Source organism: Lissotriton vulgaris, chromosome 5 (genome assembly GCF_964263255.1).
Source record: "Lissotriton vulgaris chromosome 5, aLisVul1.2, whole genome shotgun sequence".
Taxonomy (NCBI): domain Eukaryota; kingdom Metazoa; phylum Chordata; class Amphibia; order Caudata; family Salamandridae; genus Lissotriton; species Lissotriton vulgaris.
Genome location: NC_141693.1, coordinates 1998403455 through 1998424987, shown reverse-complemented (window position 1 = coordinate 1998424987; position 21533 = coordinate 1998403455). Strand labels below are relative to the sequence as shown.

The 21533-nt window shown below is 47.9% G+C and overlaps 1 protein-coding gene across 1 annotated transcript in view; it reads right to left on the bottom strand.

Annotated features, from left to right (window-relative positions):
- The window catches only part of MED27 (mediator complex subunit 27), a 939037-nt gene that overhangs the window by 594035 nt on the left and 323469 nt on the right, over positions 1–21533 (bottom strand). Inside the window, exon 3 of the mRNA XM_086924771.1 lies at positions 5682–5812. Coding sequence (XP_086780897.1) covers positions 5682–5812 — 131 coding nt within the window. The remainder of the gene's footprint in view (positions 1–5681; positions 5813–21533) is intronic.

Sequence of the window (21533 nt, the reverse complement as noted above, 5' to 3'; positions counted from 1 at the left end):
TCAGGTCTGAGGTACACTGCAGAGCTGTGTGTGCAGGTCAGGTCTGAGGTACACTGGCAGAGCAGTGTTTGCAGGTCAGGTCTGAGGTACACTGGCAGAGATGTGTGCGCAGGTCAGGACTGAGGTACACTGGCAGAGGTGTGTGTGCAGGTCAAGTCTGAGGTACTCTGGCAGAGCAGTGTGTGCAGGTCAGGTCTGAGGTACACTGGCAGAGATGTGTGCGCAGGTCAGGACTGAGGTACACTGGCAGAGTAGTGTGCGCAGGTCAGGACTGAGGTACACTGGCAGAGGTGTGTGTGCAGGTCAAGTCTGAGGTACACTGGCAGAGCTGTGTGTGCAGGTCAGGTCTGAGGTACACTGCAGAGCTGTGTGTGCAGGTCAGGTCTGAGGTACACCGGCAGAGCAGTGTGTGCAGGTCAGGTCTGAGGTACACTGGCAGAGATGTGTGCGCAGGTCAGGACTGAGGGACACTGGCAGAGATGTGTGCGCAGGTCAGGACTGAGGTACACTGGCAGAGATGTGTGCGCAGGTCAGGACTGAGGTACACTGGCAGAAGTGTATGTGCAGGTCAAGTCTGAGGTACACTGGCAGAGCTGTGTGTGCAGGTCAGGTCTGAGGTACACCGGCAGAGCAGTGTGTGCAGGTCAGGTCTGAGGTACACTGACAGAGATGTGTGCACAGGTCAGGACTGAGATACACTGGCAGAGATGTGTGCGCAGGTCAGGACTGAGGTACACTGGCAGAGATATGTGCGCAGGTCAGGACTGAGGTACACTGGCAGAGGTGTGTTCGCAGGTCAAGTCTGAGGTACACTGGCAGAGGTGTGTGTGCAGGTCAAGTCTGAGGTACACCGGCAGAGCAGTGTGTGCAGGTCAGGTCTGAGGTACACTGGCAGAGGTGTGTGTGTAGGTCAAGACTGAGGTACACTGGCAGAGGTGCATGTGCAGGTCAAGTCTGAGGTACACTGGCAGAGATGTGTGCGCAGGTCAGGACTGAGGTACACTGGCAGAGGTGCGTGTGCAGGTCAAGTCTGAGGTACACTGGCAGAGATGTGTGCGTAGGTCAGGACTGAGGTACACTGGCAGAGATGTGTGTGCAGGTCAAGTCTGAGGTACACTGGCAGAGATGTGTGCGCAGGTCAGGACTGAGGTACACTGGCAGAGGTGTGTGTGCAGGTCAGGACTGAGGTACACTGGCAGAGATGTGTGCGCAGGTCAGGACTGAGGTACACTGGCAGAGATGTGTGCGCAGGTAAGGACTGAGGTACACTGGCAGAGGTGTGTGTGCAGGTCAGGTCTGAGGTACACTGGCAGAGATGTGTGCGCAGGTCAGGACTGAGGTACACTGGCAGAGGTGTGTGTGCAGGTCAAGTCTGAGGTACACTGCAGAGCTGTGTGTGCAGGTCAAGTCTGAGGTACACTGGCAGAGCTGTGTGTGAAGGTCAGGTCTGAGGTACACTGCAGAGCTGTGTGTGCAGGTCAGGACTGAGGTACACTGCAGAGCTGTGTGTGCAGGTCAGGTCTGTGGTACACTGGCTGAGGTGTGTGCGTGACCTTCTCCTCTTAGATATTCTACTCAGGGGTGTGGAATGCTCAGGACATATTGTTTGGAGTCATGGACAAGAAGTTTTCATCCTTGGGAAGAGTAAGTTCCCTGCAGCACAAACCCTTTGGCTGCCAGTTTCAGTAGCACATTATGGATCAGGGCAGGGCACTGTCGGCAGATAAGGTCATATCTGTGTCCATGTGTTAATGCTGTTTGAACTTGTATTCGTGGTTCATTAATGCAAAGCTTATATTATTAGTGTGAAAACCCTACAGAAATGTTGTACGCTCGGAGTGCAATACTGGCTTCCAGTATAAAATGTGTGCATACGTTTGCAAAGTTTACCAATATGAGGTTACGTATAATGCTCCAAGAAAGCTCTCTGATTAGATGCAAATATTTGCAGGAGCTTGAAAGCAAGATGGATGACTCTTGGCTTTCAAAATAAAATATTCGCAAGAAATGCAACTAGGAAAAAACGCTTGCTAAACTACTTTGAAATTTTAGACACCATTTCTAGTAAACTTTGTTGTTGGACGCTAGTGTTTCTAAAAACAAATATATACATGATAGAAAAATTAGTGTAACCAGTTTCAACAAGATTATGGAAAACATGAAAATAAACAAGCATTGGCAAAGCCAATAGGTCTGACATTGGTGTTCAGACTTTTGGGTTGGTCAATGCATGTCTTGTTTTGACATGTTTTTTGTAAAACTTAGTTGTTGTGGGAGCTGCGGGGCCTACACCATTAAAACAAACAGTGTCAAAAATATTTTTTGATCTCAAAGAGCACACATTGCCACAGTGGTCCCTGGCACTGAACAAAACTACTTAGTGCGTTGATATGCTTCTGCTTGAAGAGCAGAAGGCGGTCACTCACAGTGAAGCCAGCTGATAAATAGAGAATTTAATAAAAATAAAAGGGCTCGGTCTTGGTCTCCATGCCACTGTTGGTCTCACACCAAGAGGGCTTGTAGCGCATGCGCCGTCGCAGGTGAGACCTAACATCATGTGTATGTACATGTCTACGGCAAGGTGCTTTATTATGGAAACCTGTCTACAACAGGGTGTAGAGTCTGTAAGGTCAACTTCGGAAGCCCCAACATACTAGACGGACATGCTCGACTGAATCGGACTTACTGGTAGTGACTCCAGGTCTATTTCACACTAATCCATCATGTGTGGTTTGTCGTGGTCGCCTGCTCGTCCTCCTCAGTTTATGCCCATCAACTCTTTTAGCCATCAAGAAGTGAGTTTGTGTCTAGTGGAGATATGGAAGAGCTAAGGAAGAGAAACGTAGCTGACTGCACAAGCTTCTCACTGCTGCACTGGTTGAAGGAGAAGCTCGCAAGAGGGAGGACCCCGAAGTTTGTCACATGTTTTTATGACGTTTACTACCTGATGCTGTCTTTAGCAAGAAGAGGCCTTGTGAAGAACATCTTACTTTTCATGACACCAAAGTGTTTTGCTATTATTTTCTGAGCTTTACGAATCAGACCAAGGCCTGGATGGGTAAGGTTGTCTCTCCAGATGTGTCATCAGGAGCCCTGAAGCTGGAAACTGTTTCCAATGAGCCACCCAGGAGGCAGCAGTCACATACACTACAGCCTCGGAGCCCCATTGTCACCAGGGAAATACTGACCATAACCACCCTCCAAAGAGCTGGGGTGTGGTCCTAGGAAACCGATTCAAGGCACGCCCCAATTTCGGATTAGTCTTAGTGCAGATTCTGTCAAACGGTGTATCGTCATTCCGTGTGCACCCCAAGGGCGCGTGTGGTTCTCCGCTGGGGACCAGATCCATAGAAATGGAACCTACTACAACATGAGAAGCACTGGACGAGTCTGGTGAACACACCATAACATCCCAAGAGCTGCGGATTGCATGTTCCAGGACAGAGTTAGGATTCATTTCATTCCAGTGCAGCCTTCAGCCCCCTTCTGTAGTGACTGTAGGGCGTGGCCTCTTTTCAAGAGGATTTTATAGAGTGCTCCAAATGATTGCTTACAGGAGAGGATGGCTCCAAAGCGGCAGTATGCGGTCGGTATGAACCTGGGTGCAACTAGACAAAGCAAACACAAGGAGATGATGGACGGAGCGCTGAAACTTTTCAGACACTCACCCCCAGTCACAGATCTGGGTTGAATCCATCATCGTTCTTTAGCTCACTTCACCACCCCAATTCAGACATGGACATATGCAAATCAGTCTTGACCCTGTGCCTCATGGGAACAGTCCAGCCCGAACTGCCAAGCCATGTCTTCCCTGAACCTGAAACAAGCATCCTGGGACCTGGTTCAATCTAAAACTTAGCTTCCCCATGCAATCCAAGTCCTCTGTCTAACGCTGAAACGTGTCTGAAAAGTTCAGTTTTGCTACCCCTCAAGTCAGTGAAAAACATGCAAAGAAATACTCACAACAAGTTGAACAAGAACATATGCACCAGAGTTGAAAGAAGTAAACCTTGTTAGACCACTGGCAGGTAAAATAGATCCATCGTCTCTAGGCCTACTATTTAAAGCACTATTGCAAGACATACCACATGGTGAAGCCTATTTTCTTTTTAAGTTTGGGGACCCAACGTTTTTTTTAAAAGTCAGACTTAAGACGTTAGGGGCAGCCTTAAGAAACTGGGTATTTATTAGGCAGGGGTTAGATATTCCCTACTACTCAGCACAGGCCCCTATTTGGGACTCCCCCGGAACGCCGACTTGTCTCCACGAACTATCTCGCCCGCTGAGGACAGCAGGGCTAGAATCCTGGGGAGACCTCCAGGAATATTCGCAGCTTTTAAACTCGGGGTCCTTAACTAGTTTGACTGGGGGAACACTTACCAGATTCAAATATTACCAGTTGTCCGGATGGTGGTGAACGAGGCAATGGAACCTTAATAAACCCAATCCAAAGTTCGATCTAATATTTAGGAGGGGGAGGTGGAAACATCAAATCTCGTACTGGTATACAGCTATGTTGGCTGCGGAGAACATCACAGAATTAGAGTTATTAAAACTTTGGGACAATGGACCCAATCCAGATAGCGACATCACTGAGGTCCTATGGACTGGCTCTTTTACGACTCTGCAGGCAGTGGTTAAGCCCGCCACATTGAAGCGATACCACTTTTATACTATGTACAGGGCATATATAACCCCCAAAAAATTAGTTAAATTTTCCAACTTAGAATATTACTGCCCAAGATGTAGACATCCCGCCGCAGACGATGTTCACATGTTTGTTGTCTGTCCGGAGATAAGAAATTACTGGGTCAAGGCTCAGGACTTTTTGAAAGACGTCCTTCAGATACCATTGGAAATCACTACTAGAACTATTCTGTTTGGTTTGTGCCCTGGCTACAATGTGAATAATCCTGTCACAAGACTTATTTTTTATGTTATGCTTCTTGCGAGGCGTGAAATATGCAGAGCATAGAAAGACCCAGCCCCTCCTACCTTTTCGAACTGTTTAAAGCATATTATTCTCACCAGTAAGTCTGACATTGCATGCGACCCCACAAGTTTTGTTAAAATCTGGGCGGCCTTAGTGGCTTGGCAAGATAGGTGAACGGTGTAAGGTGAATGGCCTTCCTTTGATTTTTCCTGGGCCCTGTCGGTACCCTTATCTCCCAAGTAACACAGGGTGCCAGCTACGGTGCGAACGGGAGTGGATTGGGAAAGCAGTGGAAACTTGAGGGATCGGGCACTACCCTGACGATCTTGGTCCATAACATCAGGGCTGGAACAGGTCGACCAATCGGAAGGTGATGCCCAGTTTTCCCTTTATGAATTCCCACAATGGTATATGAGGAAAACCAACAAAAAAAAAAAGAAAGTAGTAAACCTGTCTGTGACAACTAAACCAAGATGAGGAACTGAGGGTGGTGTTTGGAACGGATGGTTTCACTCCTTCATTCGTACTAAAAGATATGTTCTAGCTACTTTACCAGGAGAGCGCTATCCTCTGCATAGTATCACCAGGTGCTCTAAACCCAAACAAGGTTTGTCAAGAACTTCTAGTCCCATTTCCACTTCTTTCATTAAGACTTGTATACCCCATATGGTTCGTAAAGTTGATGGGACACAAACATTTTAGGAACGTAGCAGGACTCTATCCCTTCAAAGGTGAAAAACAAACTTACTGTGTCGGCAGAACAAGTGTTGTGGGCTGCGCTTTTGGTTTGCGCTTGGTCGATACTCCCATCTGATTGGCTGAACGCTTTAGCGACTGCTGGTTTAAGAGGCCGGAAGCTAGACCCGCATGGTACTGCAGCTGGAAGGAGGAAACAAGGGGAAGAGAATTAATGGACCATCTAGAGTGGGAATTAACATGCATCCAGCTGTTCGCCCAGCCCCACCAGGCTATTCAAGAATATTCAGTCTAGTACCAAACGTGTATCTGCAAGGCACACGTTCACCCAAGGGTATCTTGGGGGTGAACAACAGATGTTTATTGTTACACAACTCAATGGTACACATTTAATCGGCATCAGAAGGAAGAAATCCTGAGTGGACACTCCAGGGTTTGGAACTGTAACCATGAGGTCGAACACAGGTCCCTACAATCAATAATGCATTAGTCCACTAAGCCACCACACCGAGCTTCTGTCAAAGCGAACAGCATGTAAGAAAGGGAGCATTGGCGCCGACTGTCAACTTCATGTACAAGGTAAGGCTCCAAAACTTCAAGAGTGTGTCATGTGCGAGGACTTTAAAACTAGAACATCCTGAATGGCGCCTTCGACCGTGTGGCACCAAGAGCAGACTTTAAAGCACAGGTGAGAGTACACTGAGGAAGAGGTTGGAACTACACATCCCACATCCCACTGCTAACTGAAACCACTCATTGGCCACCGCTACAGGTCGCTGTTCATTGGTCACCGCACACACCCCACTGCCAACTAAAGCCACTCATTGGCCACCACTACAGGAAGTCATTTATTGGTCACCACACACACCCCACTGCCAACTAAAACCACTCACTGGCCACCGTTACAGGACGCGGTTCATTGGCCACCGCACACACCCCACTGCCAACTAAAGCCACTCATTGGCCACCGCTACAGATCGTTCTTCATTGGTCACTGTACGCACCCCACTGCCAACTAAAGCCACTCATTGGCCACCACTACAGGAAGTCATTTATTGGTCACCACACACACCCCACTGCCAACTAAAACCACTCACTGGCCACCGTTACAAGACGCGGTTCATTGGTCACCGCACACACCCCACTGCCAACTAAAGCCACTCATTGGCCACCGCTACAGATCGTTCTTCATTGGTCACTGTACGCACCCCCTGCCAACTAAAGCCACTCATTGGCCACCACTACAGGAAGTCATTTATTGGTCACCACACACACCCCACTGCCAACTAAAACCACTGACTGGCCACCTCTACAGGACGCGATTCATTGGTCACTGCACACACCCCACTGCCAACTAAACCCACTCATTGGCCACCGCTACAGGAAGTCATTTATTGGTAAGCACACATACCCCACAGCCAACTAAAACCACTCACTGGCCACCGCTACAGGACGTTGTTCATTGGTCACTGCACACACCCCACTGCCAACTAAAACCACACATTGGCCACCGCTACAGATCATTCTTCATTGGTCACTGCACACACCCCACTGCCAACTAAAGCCACTCATTGGCCACCGCTACAGGAAGTCACTTATTGGTAAGCACACACACCCCACAGCCAACTAAAACCACTCACTGGCCACCGCTACAGGAGGTCGTTCATTGGTCACTGCACACACCCCACTGCCAACTGAAACCACTCATTGGCCACCGCTACAGATCATTCTTCATTGGTCACTGCACACACCCCACTGCCAACTAAAGCCACTCATTGGCCACCGCTACAGGAAGTCACTTATTGGTCACCACACACACCCCACTGCCAACTAAAACCACTGACTGGCCACCTCTACAGGACGCAATTCATTCGTCACTGCACACACCCCACTGCCAACTAAAGCCACTCATTGGCCACCGCTACAGATCGTTCTTCATTGGTCACTGCACGCACCCCACAACCAACTAAAGCCACTCATTGGCCACCTCTACAGGACGTCGTTCATTGGTCACTGCACACACCCCACTGCGAACTGAAACCACTCATTGGCCACGGCTACAGGACGTCGTTCATTGGTCACCGCACACACCTCACTGCCAACTAAAGCCACTCATTGGCCACCGCTACAGGACGTCGATCATTGGTCACTGCACACACCCCAATGCCAATTAAAACGACTCATTGGCCACCGCTACAGGACGTCATTCATTGGTCACCGCACACACCCCACTGCCAACTAAAGCCACTCACTGGCCACCGCTACAGGACACCGTTCATTGGTCACCGCACACACCCCACTACCAACTAAAACCACTCACTGGCCACAGCTACAGGACGTGTTCATTGGTCACCACACACAACCCACTCCCAACTAAAACCACTCACTGGCCACAGCTACAGGACGTCGTTCATTGGTCACCGCACACACCCCACTGCCAACTAAACCCACTCATTGGCCACCTCTAAAGGAAGTAATTCATTGGTCACCACACACACCCCACTGCCAAGTAAAGCTACTTACCGGCCACCGCTACAGGACATTGTTCATTTATCATAACACACACAGATCACAATGCCAGCTAAAACCGCTCACTGGCCACTGCTACAGAAAGTCATTCATTGATCACTGCACACACCCCAATGCCAACTAAAACCCCTCACTGGCCACCACAGCAGGATTCCGTTCATTCGTCACCGCACACACACTGCTGCCAACTAAAACCATTCACTGGCCAACGCTTCAGGACATCATTTATTGGTCACCGCACACACCCCACTGCCAACTAAAACCACTCATTGGCCACCGTTACAGGACATCGTTCTTTGGTCACCACACACATCCCACTGCCAACTAAAACCACTCACTGGACACCACTACGGGCCACGCTACAGGACATTGTTCATTAATCACTGCACACACCCCACTGCCAACTAAAGCCACTCATTGGCAACTGCTACAGGACATCGCTCAATGGTCATGCACACACTGCACAGCCAACTAATGGCCACTGCTACAGGACATTGTTCATTGGTCAACTCACTGGACACAGGACCACTGCACATCAATAACAATAGACACAGAGGAACAATGGACAACTAAATCTATTATAACAATAACACTGGGTAAAGAGGAACACTGCACATCAACAATAGACTCAGAATGACACTGCACATCAATAACAATAGACTCAGAGGGACACAGCACATCAATAACAATATACTCAGAACGACACTGCACATCAATAACAATAGACTCAGAACGACACTACATATCAATATCAATAGACTCAGAGGGACACTGCACATCAATACCAATAGATTCAGAGGGACACTGCACATAAATAACAATAGACTCAGAACGACACTGCACATCAATAACAATAGACCCAGAACGACACTGCACATCAATAACAATAGACTCAGAACGACACTGCACATCAATAACAATAGACTCAGAGGGACACTGCACATCAATAGCACAGGACTCAGAGGGACACTGCACATCAATAACAATAGACACAGAGTAACAATGCACATCAATAACAATACTCAGAACGACACTGCACATCAATAACAATAGACTCAGAACGACACTGCACATCAATAACAATAGACTCAGAGGGACACTGCACATGAATAACAATAGACACAGAGTCACACCGCACATCAATAACAATAGACTCAGAACGACACTACATATCAATATCAATAGACTCAGAGGGACACTGCACATCAATACCAATAGATTCAGAGGGACACTGCACATAAATAACAATAGACTCAGAACGACACTGCACATCAATAACAATAGACCCAGAACGACACTGCACATCAATAACAATAGACTCAGAACGACACTGCACATCAATAACAATAGACTCAGAGGGACACTGCACATCAATAGCACAGGACTCAGAGGGACACTGCACATCAATAACAATAGACACAGAGTAACAATGCACATCAATAACAATACTCAGAACGACACTGCACATCAATAACAATAGACTCAGAACGACACTGCACATCAATAACAATAGACTCAGAGGGACACTGCACATGAATAACAATAGACACAGAGTCACACCGCACATCAATAACAATAGACTCAGAACGACACTGCATATCAATAACAATAGACACAGAGTCACACTGCACATCAATAACAATAGACTCAGAACGACACTGCACATCAATAACAATAGACACAGAGTAACACCGCACATCAATAACAATAGACACAGAGTAACACTGCACATCAATAACAATAGACTCAGAACGACACTGCACATCAAGAACAATAGACACAGAGTAACAATGCACATCAATAACAATAGACACAGAGGGACACTGCACATCAATAACAATAGACTCAGAATGACACTGCACATCAATAACAATAGACACAGAGTAACACAGCACATCAATAACAATAGACTTAGAACGAAACTGCACATCAATAACAATAGACTCAGAATGACACTGCACATCAATAACAATAGACTTAGAACGACACTGCACATCAATAACAATAGACTCAGAATGACACTGCACATCAATAACAATAGACTCAGAACGACGCTGCACATCAATAACAATAGACTCAGAACGACACTGCACATCAATAACAATAGACTCAGAACGACACTGCACATCAATAACAATAGACTCAGAATGACACTGCACATCAATAACAATAGACTCAGAACGACGCTGCACATCAATAACAATAGACTCAGAACGACACTGCACATCAATAACAATAGACTCAGAATGACACTGCACATCAATAACAATAGACTCAGAACGACACTGCACATCAATAACAAGACTCAGAACGACACTGCACATCAATAACAATAGACTCAGAGGGACACTGCACATCAATAACAATAGACTCAGAGGGACACTGCACATCAATAACAATAGACTCAGAATGACACTGCACATCAATAACAATAGACTCAGAACGACACTGCACATCAATAACAATAGACTCAGAACGACACTGCACATCAATAACAATAGACTCAGAACGACACTGCACATCAATAACAATAGACTCAGAATGACACTGCACATCAAAAATCATCTTTGGTATCAGTATAATTTGATTTTAGCTCCGTTCACAAAATACCCAACAAGGCATGCAAACTCCTCGATAACCCACATGTGCAAAAACGTATCAGATTCTTTTTAAGAGGGGCTTCAGACTACTGTACCCCCAGGGCACATCTTTATCCGCCAATGTTAATATGTGCTGCACTGAGGCCAGCTCTGGATCCATACATGGCACTGATCTCTCAAATGAGGCGTTCTGGCAAAACCAGCAGGTGAAGTAACACTAAATTGGTTCCATGAGAAGGGTTCTGCCCAAACCAGCAATGGAACAACCTCAAACTGGCCCAGTCAGAGGTTTCTACCAAAACCAAGAATGGAACAGGCTCCAAACTGGTCCCAGGAGAAGTTCATACCCATGGCAACGGGTGCTAAACTGGTACCATAACAGCGGGTATAAAGAAACTAACATAAGACACCGCATGATCCCAGGAGAGGGGTACGAAAACCAACAACAGAACAGACACCAAACTTGTCCCATGAGAGGTTATACTGAGATTAACAACAGACACCGACCAGGACCCAGGGAAGGGGTTCGAGAAACACCTCCAATGGGACGGATACCAAACCGGTCCCAGGAGAGGGGTCTACAGAACCAAACTGTGCAACAAACGCCACATCATTCCCATGAGGGGGATTCTACTGCAACAGAGTAACAGATACCAAGATCGTCCCATCAGAGGGGCTCTATCAGACGAACAACATTATTGGCACAAAACCATTTCAAGGACAGTGGTTCAACCAAAACTAACCACAAGAAACGCAGAACAGGTCCCATGAGAGGGGATCCAACGAAGCAAACAGCATAACAGACACTAAAGTGGTCCAACGAGAGAGGTTCTACTGAAGCTAGCAATGAGACAGACACCGCACCGATCTGAAGAGACAGGTTCTACTGAGATCATCAATGAGACAGACACCGAACCGATCTGAAGAGACAGGTTCTACTGAGATCAGCAATGAGACAGACACTGAAACGGTCTGAAGGGACAGGTTCTACTGAAGCTAGCAATGAGACAGACACCGAAACGATCTGAAGAGACAGGTTCTACTGAGATCATCAATGAGACAGACACTGAAGCAATCTGAAGAGACAGGTTCTACTGAGATCATCAATGAGACAGACATTGAAGCAATCTGAAGAGACAGGTTCTACTGAGATCATCAATGAGAGACACTGAAGCAATCTGAAGAGACAGGTACTACTGAGATCATCAATGAGACAGATACTGAAGCGGTCTGAATAGACAGGTTCTACGGAGATCAGCAATGAGACAGACACTGAAGTAGTCTGAAGAGACAGGTTCTACTGACATCATCAATGAGACAGACACTGAAGCGGTCTGAAGAGACAGGTTCTACTGAGATCAGCAATGAGACAGACACTAAAGGAGTCTGAAGGGACAGGTTCTACTGAGATCAGCAATGAGAGACACCGAACCGATCTGAAGAGACAGATTCTACTGAGATCATCGATGAGACAGACACTGAAGTGGTCTGAAGGGACAGGTTCTACTGAGATCAGCAATGAGACAGACACTGAAGAGGTTTAAAGAGACAGGTTCTACTGAGATCATCAATGAGCCCGACATTGAAGCGGTCTGAAGAGACAGGTTCTACTGAGATCAGCAATGAGACAGACACTAAAGCAGTCTGAAGAGACAGGTTCTACTGTGATCAGCAATGAACCAGACACTGAAGCGGTCTGAAGAGACAGGTTCTGCTGAGATCATCAATGACACAGACACTGAAGCGGTCTGAAGAGACAGGTTCTACTGAGATCAGCAATGAGACAGACACTAAAGGAGTCTGAAGAGACAGGTTCTACTGTGATCAGCAATGAGCCAGACACTGAAGCGGTCTGAAGAGACAGGTTCGACTGAGATCAGCAATGAGAGACACCGAACCGATCTGAAGAGACAGATTCTACTGAGATCATCGATGAGACAGACACTGAAGTGGTCTGAAGGGACAGGTTCTACTGAGATCAGCAATGAGACAGACACTGAAGAGGTTTAAAGAGACAGGTTCTACTGAGATCAGCAATGAGACAGACACTGAAGAGGTTTAAAGAGACAGGTTCTACTGAGATCATCAATGAGCTCGACATTGAAGCGGTCTGAAGAGACAGGTTCTACTGTGATCAGCAATGAGCCAGACACTGAATCGGTCTGAAGAGACAGGTTCTACTGAGATCATCAATGAGACAGACACTGAAGCGATCTGAAGAGACAGGTTCTACTGAGATCAGCAATGAGAGACACCGAACCGATCTGAAGAGACAGATTCTACTGAGATCATTGATGAGACAGACACTGAAGTGGTCTGAAGGGACAGGTTCTACTGAGATCAGCAATGAGACAGACACTGAAGAGGTCTAAAGAGACAGGTTCTACTGAGATCATCAATGAGACAGATACTGAAGCGGTCTGAATAGACAGGTTCTACTGAGATCAGCAATGAGACAGACACTAAAGCGGTCTGAAGAGACAGGTTCTACTGAGATCAGCAATGAGACAGACACTAAAGCAGTCTGAAGAGACAGGTTCTACTGTGATCAGCAATGAGCCAGACACTGAACCGATCTGAAGAGACAGGTTCTACTGAGATCAGCAATGAGACAGACACTGACGCTGTCTGAAGAGACAGGTTCTACTGAGATCATCAATGAGACAGACACTGAAGCGATCTGAAAAGACAGGTTCGACTGAGATCAGCAATGAGACAGACACTAAAGCAGTCTGAAGAGACAGGTTCTTCTGAGATCAGCAATGAGAGACACCGAACCGATCTGAAGAGACAGATTCTACTGAGATCATTAATGAGACAGACACTGAAGCGGTCTGAATAGACAGGTTCTACTGAGATCAGCAATGAGACAGACACTGAAGTAGTCTGAAGAGTCAGGTTCTACTGAGATCATCAATGAGACAGACACTGAAGCGGTCTGAAGAGACAGGTTCTACTGAGATCAGCAATGAGACAGACACTAAAGGAGTCTGAAGGGACAGGTTCTACTGAGATCAGCAATGAGAGACACCGAACCGATCTGAAGAGACAGATTCTACTGAGATCATCGATGAGACAGACACTGAAGCGATCTGAAGAGACAGGTTCGACTGAGATCAGCAATGAGAGACACCGAACCGATCTGAAGAGACAGATTCTACTGAGATCATCGATGAGACAGACAATGAAGTGGTCTGAAGGGATAGGTTCTACTGAGATCAGCAATGAGACAGACACTGAAGAGGTCTAAAGAGACAGGTTCTACTGAGATCATCAATGAGCCAGACATTGAAGCGGTCTGAAGAGACAGGTTCGACTGAGATCATCGAGACAGACACTGAAGTGGTCTGAAGAGACAGATTCTACTGAGATCATCGATGAGACAGACAATGAAGTGGTCTGAAGGGATAGGTTCTACTGAGATCTGCAATGAGACAGACACTGAAGAGGTCTAAAGAGACAGGTTCTACTGAGATCAGCAATGAGACAGACACCGCACCGATCTGAAGAGACAGGTTCTACTGAGATCATCAATGAGACAGACACCGAACCGATCTGAAGAGACAGGTTCTACTGAGATCAGCAATGAGACAGACACTGAAGCGGTCTGAAGGGACAGGTTCTACTGAAGCTAGCAATGAGACAGACACCGAAACGATCTGAAGAGACAGGTTCTACTGAGATCATCAATGAGACAGACACTGAAGCAATCTGAAGAGACAGGTTCTACTGAGATCATCAATGAGACAGACACTGAAGCAATCTGAAGAGAGAGGTTCTACTGAGATCAGCAATGAGACAGACACTAAAGCAGTCTGAAGAGACAGGTTCTACTGAGATCAGCAATGAGACAGACAATTAACTGGTCTGAAGAGACAGGTTCCACTGAGATCATCGATAAGACAGACACTGAAGTGGTCTGAAGAGACAGGTTCTACTGAGATCATCAATGAGACAGACACTGAAGCAATCTGAAGAGACAGGTTCTACTGAGATCATCAATAAGACAGACACTGAAGTGATCTGAATAGACAGGTTCTACTGAGATCATCAATGAGACAGACACTGAAGCAATCTGAAGAGACAGGTAGGTTCTACTGAGATCATCAATAAGACAGACACTGAAGTGGTCTGAAGAGACAGGTTCTACTGAGCTCCGCAATGAGACAGACACTGAACCAATCTGAAGAGACAGGTTCTACTGAGATCAGCAATGAGAGACACCGAACCGATCTGAAGAGACAGATTCTACTGAGATCATCAATGAGACAGACACTGAAGCGGTCTGAAGAGACAGGTTCTACTGAGATCATCAATGACACAGACACTGAAGAGGTCTGAAGAGACAGTTCCTACTGAGATCAGCAATGAGACGGGCACTGAAGCGGTCTGGAGAGACAGGTTCTACTGAGATGAGTGATGAGACGGACTCTGAGGCGGTCTGATGGGACAGGTTCTACTGAGATCAGCAATGAGACGGACACTGAAGTGGTCTGAAGAGAGAGGTTCTACTGAGATCATCAATGACACAGACACTGAAGAGGTCTGAAGAGACAGTTCCTACTGAGATCAGCAATGAGACGGGCACTGAAGCGGTCTGAAGAGACAGGTTCTACTGAGATCATCAATGACACAGACACTGAAGAGGTCTGAAGAGACAGTTCCTACTGAGATCAGCAATGAGACGGGCACTGAAGCGGTCCGGAGAGACAGGTTCTACTGAGATCATCAATGACACAGACACTGAAGAGGTCTGAAGAGACAGTTCCTACTGAGATCAGCAATGAGACGGGCACTGAAGCGGTCCGGAGAGACAGGTTCTACTGAGATGAGTGATGAGACAGACACTGAAGCGGTCTGATGGGACAGGATATAATGAGGTCAGCAATCGAACAGGGGCAGACTTGGTCAGCTGACGAACAAGGCTCTCACCCGAAACCTGTTATCTTGAATGTGTTCTGAATGGTCAGGGGCAGAGACTTGAGCCTACCACAGTCGTATTCCTAGTTTTACTCTGATGTGTTATTAAAATATTTTTACCTTTAAAGAATAAAAACACGCCTCAGCGTTTCTATTTACAATTTATGTGAGCTAATTTATTCTCCTGCTTACTACTCAGTCTTCACAGCTGACCCCTATGGGTCCCCCTTCCCCAGACCCCTCCCCCAGGGCCAATGAGGGTCTGTTGGCCTCACTTCCTGCGTCCTGTCTCAGGCCAAACACCCAGTGCCCTGGGCAGTGGGAGCTTTGGTACTACTGAGCAGATGTTACAACTGGAAAGATCAGACAGACCAGCAACGGGCAGCGGGTGTAGTCAACACGCACACGCACGCACGCACACGTACAGTCTCCCCCTCAAACAAACACCCAATGAAGACAGGAAGCCCAGCCCCCCGCATGTGCTCCACCGGAAGCCCTCATGTGAAGCGCTAAAGGAGAGTAAATAAAACTTTAGCGCTAGGGGCGACTTCACTTAAGTTAAGTCGCAGCTCACCTGGAGGGCACTGAGGCTGCCAGCCTCGTGGGTGAAGACGCTGTAACCCAGAGGTCTTCAATCTGTGGGGCGCGACCCCCAGGGGGGTCGTGGAGTCCTGGGAAGGGGGTCGCAGATTCTGTTGGAGCGTGCAGCAGTTCCTGGCGTCAGGCTGATTGAGGCCGGGTGATCACGGTGGAGGCCTAATTCACGCCTCATTAACAAGTAAAGGTCTTCTGAAGACCTGTGAAGTACTCGGGTGTGCCTTTCTGTGTGTCCCGAAGCTGTTTCAGCCGGGCTCACTTACACGTGCTGGGGAGTGGGGGGGTGTCTGGGGGAGGAGGCTGTAGCCCTTTGAGTTCTATCAATGGACTTAGCTGTGGGGTTTATTTTTATTTTTAACGTTTTATATAGCGCTAGCTTAACCCGTAGGTATCAGAGCGCTTTACAAACACACATAGCAAACAGCAGAAGGACATTACAGTCATTGGTTTAAGTCCCACATACCTGGCGCCTGTGCAGGAGAAATGTGCCTGAAACTGTTCTTCACCGTGAGGTGTTTATACAGCCTGTCTGCCCCCCCCCACCCCCCCCCCCCCCCCAGCAGGGAAGCACAGAGATGCCCTCCCATGAGAGAGGAAGAAGGAAGAAGACACAGAGAGATACTGACCCCACCCCCATGAGAGAGGCACAGAAAAGGTGGGTGGATGAAGGATGAATGTATGTGTGGATGGAAGGATGAAGGGTGGGTGGATGGATGGATGGATGGAAGGAAGGATGAAGGATGGATGGGTGGATGTAAGGATGAATAGATGGATGTGTGAAAAGGTGGGTGGATGAATGATGAGTGGATGGATGTAAAGATGAAAGGGTAGATGGATGGATGAAGGATGAATGGATGGATGTGTGAAAAGGTGGGTGGATGAAGGATGGATGTATGGATGAAAGGGTGGATGGATGGATGAAGGATGGATGGATGTGTGAAAAGGTGGGTGGATGGATGGATGAAAGGGTGGGTGGATGAATGATGAGTGGATGGATGTAAAGATGAAAGGGTGGATGGATGACGGATGGATGGATGTGTGAAAAGGTGGGTGGGTGGATGGATGAAAGGGTGGATGGATGAAGGATGTATGTATGGATGGATGTGTGAAAAGGTGGGGGATGAATGATGGGTGGATGGATGGATGGATGGATGGATGAAAGGGTAGGTGGATGGATGAAGGATGGATGGATGAAAGGGTGGATGGATGAAGGATGTATGTATGGATGGAAGGACAAAAAGGTAGATGGATGAAGGATGGATGTATGGGTGGATAAAAGGTTGCATGGATGAATGATGGATGCATGGATGGATGTGTGAAAAGGTGGGGGGATGAATGATGGGTGGATGGATGGATGAAGGGGTGGGTGGATGAAGGATGGATGTATGGATGAAAGGGTGGATGGATGTATGGATGGAATAATGAAAGGGTGGATGGATGAAGGATGGATAGGTGAAATGGTGGATGTATGGATGGAAGGATGAAAGTGTGGATGGATGAAGGATGGATGTATGGATGGATGGGTAAAAGGTTGCATGGATGAATGATGGATGGATGGATGTGTGAAAAGGTGGGTGGATGAATAGATGGGTGGATAGGTAAAGGATGGACGTATGGATGGAAGGATGAAAGGGTGGATGGATGTGTGAAAGTGTGGGTGGATGAATGATGGATGGATGGATGTGATGAGGTCTAACAGGCGCATTTATGGTTGTCGATAGTTGTTGATGATGAGGAGTACCAGTTTCTAGAATCTTTTGTCGTAAGGTTTTACAAGGGGGTCTCGGCATCAAAAAGTTTGAAGACCTCTGCTGTAACCTGTGCCCATGCCCCGAATGACTAAGCATGCGGCTGGTAGGTGCACACGGAGTACCTGGGGGCCGCACATGTCATCAGTAGCAGTGAGTGGGGGCAGGGCTGACCCACCCCCACCACTGCACCTGCACTTTAAGCAGGTTGTGTTAATGTTTTTTCCACCCTGGCGTCCAAGTGCTCGTGCCCAGCTGTGCAGACCCACACGGCCCCATTAAATATTTACCAGCGCCCCTTTCTATCGGTAGAAAGGTTAAAGTTAATAACACTGACAGCACGGGCCATCCATCCTGATGTATGCATTATTAAGAGGCGCGCGGTGCACGCGCTCTGCCCTGCTCTGCACACGAACCTCTAGGAAACAGCTCGAGGAACGAGACGGCATCAACCTCAAAGACATGCATCTAGGAAAGGCTGCTAAAAACACAAAGTGCTTTGAGGGGCGTAGCTCTACTAAGCCCCATGGACCCACCGCGTCGCCACTAAAATACAAATACAAATATTAAAATAATCGCGCTACCCGCCGGCCGGGATCCGGGAGACACCCGACATTTCCAGAGTGCGCAGGAGGGGGGGAAGGGGGGGTTAGGAGCTGGGCTGGGCTGGGCCTGCTGCAGCTGCGCAAGTGGATTTTTGGGCAGAAACTAGCCCGCGCATGCGCAGTGTTTCCCCTGTGCAGTTCCCCTTTGAGAGAGGACCAGGGGCGGGCCGCAGCCCGCGGGTTTGCACAGGGCGACTGGGCGAGCAGTCATGGTGCCCCCCAGCCAATCCTGAGTAGCCATATAAACGGAAAAAAAATCAACGGAAATATCGAGTGATAAAAGAAACGTGTAAAGGAAGAGAAAAGACAGAGATAAGAGGGAAAGGGAATGAAAAGAGGGAGGGAACAATGGCAGTGAAGGGAAAAAAGGAAGGAAATAATGGGAAAATAAAAGCGGGAAATGAAGTGTTTCTATATTAAAACGTTTTCAGACCTTCATTAAGGCACTTCACAGGTGCAGCAGAAGCAGCTCGAGCTCCCCTTATTTGCATGGAGGCACGAGCAGGTGCAGCAGAAGCAGCTCGAGCCCCCCTTATTTGCATGGGGGCACGAGCAGGTGGCGAGAAGTCATATGCCACTTATCTCGCTGTTTGGCCAACAACAAAATGCATTTGACTATTTCTAGGTCTCTCTTTTAACCAGAGCTGGAAATGGGAAACAAGCACTGGCAAAGCCAAGACGTTTTGTCTATGCAATGCAATGTTTTTAGACATGTAAAACAGCACTCGCGCTGTGCAATATGGCTTAAAGTAAATAAAAGAAAACGGGACAGCGGGGACCAGTGCAAAAACCCCATTTTGTATCAATTGTTTGGTCCAAATGTCAGTGCATAATTTCACCGCTGTAATCTACTCTATTTGTTTTAATGTGTGTGTTTGGGGCGTTCTTTGAACGTTTTTTTTTTATATATTGATGCGCAAGCAAAGAATCTGTGACTCCCTCACAGTCTCCATAGTTCAATTACATTCGTTTACCGAACCATTTGTTGTATAGGATATATTCCTATACAATACTCCTAGAGGAATGACACCACAGTTACTGGCTGGGCACTTCGCACACGATAAAGCATAGCAAAAAAAATTGCTAACTGTGACCCCCCCAAACCCCCCTTAAGGAGGTTCGAGCTCGCTCGCTCACTGCGGTGCAATATGCAAATTAGTTTACGCCCCACCACTGTCAAATGTCACCAGCCACCCCTGGGGGAGGACAAGTGAAACTGAGGTGCTGGGGAGGGGGGGGGGGGGTGCACTGTTTCTGCACTTGAGACAAATCAGTTACAGGGGGTTCAAATGCCACTACAAGCGCAGTTTAATCGCAAACACTGCTTACGCGTGACGTCACATCAAAAGTGGAGCACCGCGAAGCCCCCGCGTTAGGCGCTTTCTGGTACCGCTATGCGTGACCCACCATCCGATTAGGAGCTGAACGGGAGCTATAAGTACCAGCAGAAAATGACCCAGGGCTGGGCAAGGGTCAACGCGTCATATATGGGGCAAAAGGGAGCACGGGCCTTGTAATGGGTGGCGCAGTGGCTTCTGGGATACACGCCCCTGCAGCACAGACACAGCACGGCGACCACCTCGGGGTGCGACTGGGGTTCAGCAGCCGGAGCCAGGCGGGCCCTCCTCAAGGGGCCCCATGTTCAGGCCCCGTGATCCAAGCAGCGTGCCGATGTGAGAACCTTCAGATACATGGGAAGGGAGCTCATGCTGCAGATATGCCCCCCCCTCTCACATGCATGACGTGCACTGACAAAACTGAGGTGATGAGGTCAGCGGAAGCGAAATACAAACATGTGCTACGGCTGAAGATGAGATGACGCCTGACGTCAATGCACCCGCCAAGGCTGGCGGCGTCACATATAGGGTGGCAGTGATACCTCCTCCCACATGCTGCCACACCCGAAGCACTGGACTATCTATGGTTGAAAATCTTCCGTGTTACTGCTAGCTCGCGGCTGCCACACATACCATAGCTCATGCGGCTTCTCCATGTCGGTGGAGGATCGTCGCCCCACCGCTTTCTCGCAGTGCGAGAAGCAGGAACGTAAAATTGTATTTTACGTTCCTGCTTCTCGCTTTGCGAGAAAGCAGAAGATGGGTATGCCTGGTAGGGAGCAGGCAGGAGGGGTATGACACTGGCTAGCCCAATGATAAGGGAGCTGACTGTTTGATTGGTCCGAGGGTCATTAGGCCAAGCAGACAAACACACGCTGTCCTGCTCCTGCGCGCTGCATCAGCAGGCTGGGCCGATCTCCTTTCAACACACCTTAGACGTCGACCACGTAAATGGCTGATTGACTCGGTCCCCAACACGGAGTATCTGCACCTCCGGCATTCATCCACCCGTTTAAAAAAAATTAATGCTAATCCAGCCTTATCCGTAGGAAGTTATCCATAACCCACAGGACAGAGTAGACGCCCCTCCTGTGTGCACGTTATTCATAGCAATTGGAGATCGTACCAGGAACACACGCACTGTCGTGCTGTTAGAATCAGGTGTCAACACGTGAAGTACTCACGTCGTGCTATACCACAGGCTGCCTGCCCCACTTTACCCTCTACTCCACCCTCACATGGGCGCCCGGCTGGGACCCCTGTGAGTATCTTCTTATGTGTCTCTTTCCTATACTCACTTGTGGCGCACATCTACTACACGGCTGTGCGAACCACACTTGAGATGTCACTACATTTCTAGGTCCTGAAGAGACCCTACATTGCACAAAAGGGTCGTAACGTCGTCGGCAGATAACAGAAGCGAACCATTAAACCAGCGCTTATCATTGTATAAGAAATACAGCGTACATTTTGTATACTTACAAATGGTCGACTATGATTAACTGGAAACCTTGTACATATGTCACCAATATTTCAGGTTCCTTTTTTCTCACTGGGGACACTACGCA